Source organism: Lactuca serriola, chromosome 5 (genome assembly GCF_051521515.1).
Source record: "Lactuca serriola cultivar US96UC23 chromosome 5, Lser_US96UC23_V15, whole genome shotgun sequence".
Taxonomy (NCBI): domain Eukaryota; kingdom Viridiplantae; phylum Streptophyta; class Magnoliopsida; order Asterales; family Asteraceae; genus Lactuca; species Lactuca serriola.
In genome coordinates this window covers 47,162,721-47,169,146 of record NC_136412.1, presented here as the reverse complement: position 1 = coordinate 47,169,146, position 6,426 = coordinate 47,162,721, and the positions used below count along the sequence as shown (strand labels likewise).

The following is a 6,426-nucleotide window of genomic DNA, read 5'->3' as shown; positions in this document are numbered from 1 at the left end:
AGGTTGTTTAGTAATTTGACTACATTTAATCTTATACAATTAACGTCATTTTCATGCATTCTGACTAATTCTTATTCATTTTTGTTCTTACATATTGTTTTTCCATCATTTTCATTCTTATAGAATACGACTCAATAAACATTCTGACAATATTCTGACAGAATGAGCTTAATCATAAAAAGTCTATAATAACCTTATAGACGATTTAATTAGTGAAAATGTATGATAATGACTATAGTTATGTAACATTGAACGTATTTATATATTTAAACAACATTTTTTTGTCATTCTGAAAGAATAGCAATGTCCACACGTTCATACAATATACAATATATGTCAATCCACATTTGAACATAGCTCTCTCTCTTTCTATATATATATATATATATATATATATATATATATATATATATTAATTCGCCCTCTTGAATTTGCCTCTTTGAAAGTGGGTGCTTAGTGATTGGGTCGGTGAATCATGATATTTGTATACCTATTTTGTTTTTATTAGTTAAATCAATAACCCAAGTACTCCATTCGACGCATCCAGCTACTACATTGTTTATCTGTATTACCAAACTTGTGTATTAAATGGACGCATCCAGCTACTACATTGTTTATCTGTATTACCAAACTTGTGTATTATTGAATTAATATGCCACGTATGGATCAATTTAGGTTCATTTTTTTTAAATCTTTGGATATTATACTTTAAAAAATAAAAGAATGGCAGGGTTTGATTATCTTGAGGGATGTAGAGTATAGAATAATGGTTTTTTTTTTCATGCGTCATTTATTTTTATGGGCTTTTTCAGTTTTATTGTTGTATGTATGTTCATTTCACAGAATGTCAAATGTGAAGATGTAATTTAGGTAATGTTACAAAATGAGATGAATAGTGGTCATGATTGTTGATAAATGGAAAAATATTATGGTCATGATTATTGATGAATGAAAAAATAATAGGTGATTTCTCTTTCCTAATGCCAAAAAATCTCACCAATTATAATATAACAGAACGAAGCACAAAGTAAGATTCTTCCCTAGTTATATATTATTTAGTAAGTGGAAAAACTAAAAACTCAATGCGGTGAAACTGAAACCCAAAACCTATCAACCCATGGGTTGAAATCGGAAATGAACCAAAGAAATCGAAAACTGAACCCAATAGGCTTCAAAATCCAAAAATCAAACTTGTTGGTTTGGGTTCGGGGTCACCCAAAAACCGACCCAAACTTATCTATGCTCAACCTTAGTTTCATAAAGTAATCGGAGAGGGAGAGGGGTGGGGAAATATGTGAGTACCGACAGGAAGGAAGTTATGTATGGTAAAATGTGTAGGAGCGTTTTCACCTAAAAAGAAAAGAATGAAATTGTGCGCCCTGCAAGGTTTAAAAAGGAAACAAACATGTAAAATGACATTTTCTTTCTTTTCTTGGAACTGTGTTTGCCGGAGAAAATATGAGAAAATTGATGATGGCCGAAGAAGACGAGTGTGACTAAATATGTATAAAAGTTAGTTTCATGATGAATTGTGTATGAAAACATACGTTTAATACTGTTTAATAAATACACATATAAGTATAAGATGGTGTACCTAAGGACACATGATAAACCGTGCCCTAAGAACTAAATATGTATAAAAGTTAGTTTCTGATACGTGCCCTAAGGACACATGATAAACTGGCTAGATCTTCAATAGTTGTCAAAATAATATTCTTTAAAAAATATAACTTTAATGTCAAATCATTAAACGGTGAATAAATATATACAAAATGGATAATTTCATTATTTTACTAAATTATTTTCCAATAAAAATAGATGGTGTACAGATTTTATGATTAAGGTAAATTGTATTTAACATATTTTAATTCAATGTATATTTTAAATTAGTTTCTATTTTTTAAAATATACATAATTACATACCCTTGCAGATTGATTGAAATCTGTTCTTAAAGATAATCCAAACAAGAAATTTTTTTATATAGATCATTAGACGAAATGAAAGGGTGGTTACAAATGGGCTCCTTATCCTCTTTTTCACCCAACAAAACAGCACACACAAAAAAGAAGGGTTTGGACGTTGGTCTGTTTCCTTATCATCATCCATGGCAGAAGCAATTATGAGCTTCAAAATGATCAATCCTCACATCCGTTATAAGCCCTCTTTGCAGACAACAAGATTGGACTCGAATCCATTTTCAAAATCAGTAATCATTTCCACTTTACCGTTGATTTTCTAGTAAGATTCTGCACATAAATTGATGACAGTGAACTTAAAATCATGTTTCTTGATTTTCAGCTCAGGCAGTTTTCAGGCTCAAAATTCGTCAATGGCTTACATCTGGTTAGTATCTTCTACTCATCTTCCTGCGATTCATGGCGAATATGAATCCTCTGATAATGGGGTTGTTATAATTTTCAAATTTGGGAACCCCATCTTCTTGACGTTAAACTTCAAAATTTTGCAAGATTGTTGATTATGAATATTTTGATTTTTTTTAAACATTCTTAACTTCACTCATTTTCTTTTTGCAACAACTAACCCTTTTATTAATATTTTCAATAATAATATATATCTTGACTAATTAATTTGTTTAATTTTCTTCTTTATTACTAAAAGGCTCTTGGCTGCCTAGCGATATCCGTTGTTGTCCTCCCTTATTGAAGTTGGGTTCATCATGAAGTAGTTTGGTAGTTTAGGTAGGAATAGACTAGATTTGCGGATTCAAAAAAAAATTCTTTTTTATTGTTAAATATTAAATTTATAACAATCATACAATTATTTTACAGTTTATTACGTAATAATATAATAATATGTAGACACGTGAAACATTATTTTTAACTTTGAAGTATTTTGATGTATATCTTTTTATTAAATATCATTATTAAGTAACATTTCTTTTTAAATATATAGTATATGTTTAGAAATTACAATTACAAATTTAATGATGGAGTTTAAAAATATTTTCTAAAAATGAAAATATATAAATTAGTTAAATAAAAACTTTTGAAAATAATCAATGAGTGGTTTAGTTTAAGATAATAGCTTTCTGTTAAATAATATTCATAGAAATATTATTAAAAAAAAATGTAGAACACGTCAATAATTGTTGCTGTTTTTGCAACCTATTGTTGGTACTACTATAGATTTTTTAGAAAAGATAAAAGTGTATATGGGAGGTGATTTTAAGATTTTAACGTATAAAATATATATTTTATTATAAGTTGGGTTAGCCCGTCTGGCTAATAAGGTATCTAACAAAATGTTTCTATTAAATAGGTCATAGGTTCAATCATATACATATACTAACTTGTTACAATTGTATTTGTACCTTATATGATATGGATTAATGAATGTCTTTAATGCAAATATCAACTAATCAATTCTCAAAAGCATATTATTATCAATGTATCAAAATAGTTTGTTTGGTTCATCTCTAATAAATGAATGTTTTTTTTTGCCACATGTCTTATTCTCCTTCATTTTGTCACAATGATTTATTTTGTTTTTTTTTTTTTATTTTCTTATTTTTTACTTGTCATTTGTTGAGGTTTTTCATTCTTCCATTAAATTTCCAGAATATACGCTTATATATATATGGAATGTTCTCATTCTATTCATGTAAGGTTATCATTTTATACTTTCCAACTCTAGTATATTTTTGTAATCTCTCAAAAGTCAAGACTTATGCCATACTTATATGAAGTCGATCGTTTACTTGACTTCAAATTAAACACTATTTTATTTTCCCATTCATCCAAAAAAAACATGATGCAAGTTCAATATGAACACAGCATTCAATTGGTGAAGATAGTAACAAGAGTAGATTGAAAGCTCTACCACATTTGACATTAATGGCGGTTTTAGTTGAGCACATGGAAGGCCAAAGAGACCTCATCACCCACAAATCCATATGGCATCTCAGCGATCAATCCATTAAGAACGTTTGTGAGTCTTCGTTAATTTCTCTCATAGAACCACAACACGCTTGGTCAAATTCAATCCATTTGTTATTGATCGATGATGTTACTTCATGCTCCATTCTTGTTGCAGATACATTCTACATCATGTTTACTGTTTGGGGATGTTGTTTCTTTGGTTCAACAAAGGTAAGAAAGTTCATATATTTCCCCATGATTTAGGATTCAAAATTTTTCTAAATAGCATGGAATACGCTTTTCAGGATCCATATTATGATTCAGAACATTATAGGAAAGATGGAGGAGATGGAACTGGGCATTGGGTGTATGAAAAGGTAATTTTTTTTCATTAAACATCATTAGATTTTGATTTTAACATGCATGATATGTTGTACATTTGGTACACAGCAAGAAGATATAGAAGAAAAGGCGAGATCAGAGTTGTGGCGTGAGGAGTTGATCGAGGAGATTGAGAAGAAGGTGGGAGGGCTACGTGAGTTGGAAGAGGCTAAAGAAGAGGAACTTGTCAAGTGATGGAAAATATTTTAGGGATAATTATTGTTTATACATACACATCAAGATCATTGTTGAATATGAAACATGAAAATTAATAATGTTTATTAGGTGATTCAAGTTATGCCTCATAAAAGGACTTTTCAAATGCAGGGGCAAATGAAACACCGTAAAAGACCATAAAAGATCCCACTCATGATGTTGACATTGAAACCCATGAAAGTTAATATGCCTATAAGATTTTTTTTTTTAAATATAGGCGACCCATGAATTTTTGAAGATTACATAACTTATTTAAATAAAGGAACAATGACCAGATTATGTATACTAATGCCATAACTTATGATCATTAACGATTATCCTCAAATATGATTTACTCAAAGATGTATACATGGCCCATTTTATTTCTAAGGGTCAGGAACATCTAGTGTATAGCTCAAGAAATCATTATATAGTCTTCATGTTAATGGTATCTATTGTTTGACAAAGTGTGAGCAATAATGACTAAATTAAGAACCAAGTAGATTAATGTATATACCTCAACATCACTAGGAGGAACTTTATCATACTCGTACTATATGGATATGACATTCTCTTGGTGAGTAATAACATTGATATGTTGCACAAATCAAAACACTTATTGTCTCATCACCTTGATATGAAAGATATCAGTGAAGCCTAGTATGCAATAGGAATATAAATACATCGAGGAATCAAAAGGGATTTACACTTATCCCGAAAGACATATGTTGAGTGTGTAGTAAGTTGATAAAAAAAGGCAACAATACTTCCCTTCAGTTCTTTCCATAGTTAAGGTACACATTTTCAGTGGCATGCTTAGCTATTATCAATTAAATCACGGTCTAAACCACTAGAAAACTGCCAATAAAATTTTCTGATACTTTCATGGGACTAATAATAACAAACTTGTTTAGAAAATAAAGTGATAACTTATAAGTGATATGATTTTGACTCTATAAGTGATATGATTTTGACTCTAAGTTATTAAAATGAAAATAGTCATTATTGGGATGCATCTTTATGCTATCAGTTGGCCAATATCATGGGAGATTCATAAATAAATTGACGACTATATCAACTATAATGGCGAAATGTGTTTTCATAGATAATGAAAATTTTCATGGAATGTTGTTGAGAAATTAAATCACATTACTCATGATAGTGAATTCCATTTGAAAGACATTGAAGGAAAACTTATTGCTATAAATTTGCCTTTGTAAGTTTTCCCACCAACAATAATTATGGTGGAATGGGGCTTTACGTCGATACAAAATACGTGTTCGTTTAATAGAAAGTGGAGGATAATGACATTTTTATCGAGCACATACGCACTAATAATATGCCAGCGGATCCGTTGATGAAAGGTCTACACCGAAGTATTTCAACATGACGTCAATATAGGTTTAAGGCTAGACCTAGTATAATTTAATTTTGGCATAGTGCTTTACTAAAACTTTTAATTTTAATTATTCAAGTACTTGATTAGTATTCCTCCTTTATATGCAATTTGTCTATATTAATAAATTGTGCACACTTATTTTGTATATAGACAATTGTATGGCATTATGTCACACCCCAAAACCTGAACGACAGAAACGTTCCGAGGCAGAGGACGTCATGTACAGTATCACAATAAATCATAATAATAAACAAGCAACAACATCATCCATTGCATTAATAATATAATTTTAATAGAAGTGTGTTTTGTATAGTTATAAGACACCAAAAATATAAATCAAAATAAGAGATGAGTCTTGAACGTGCTCCATCTTCTCAAAACCTGGCATAGGTACCTGCCTACTGATGACCTTAGAATACAAATTATTTTGAAAGAATTTATCAGCTTTAAAGTTGGTGAGTTCATAAGCATTTTAGTGTCATTGTTTGTATGAAAATGTTTGAAAGCTTCTGATGTATGAGTTTGTGAAAGTTTGTAGTAAATGTTTGTATCTCCTAGAAAATCCTATATTT

The 6,426-nt window shown here is 29.9% G+C and overlaps 1 protein-coding gene across 1 annotated transcript; it reads left to right on the top strand.

The window, feature by feature from the left end:
* The first annotated feature begins 2,022 nt into the window (after nt 1-2,022).
* PNSB4 (NDH dependent flow 6) lies at nt 2,023-4,554 on the top strand. Its single transcript, XM_079000235.1, has 6 exons — nt 2,023-2,207; nt 2,300-2,344; nt 3,796-3,949; nt 4,055-4,110; nt 4,185-4,256; nt 4,330-4,554. The coding sequence occupies exons 1-6, from the start codon at nt 2,106-2,108 to the stop codon at nt 4,453-4,455; spliced, it is 555 nt and encodes a 184-aa protein (XP_078856361.1). The 5' UTR covers nt 2,023-2,105; the 3' UTR covers nt 4,456-4,554.
* Nucleotides 4,555-6,426: the final 1,872 nt, after the last annotated feature.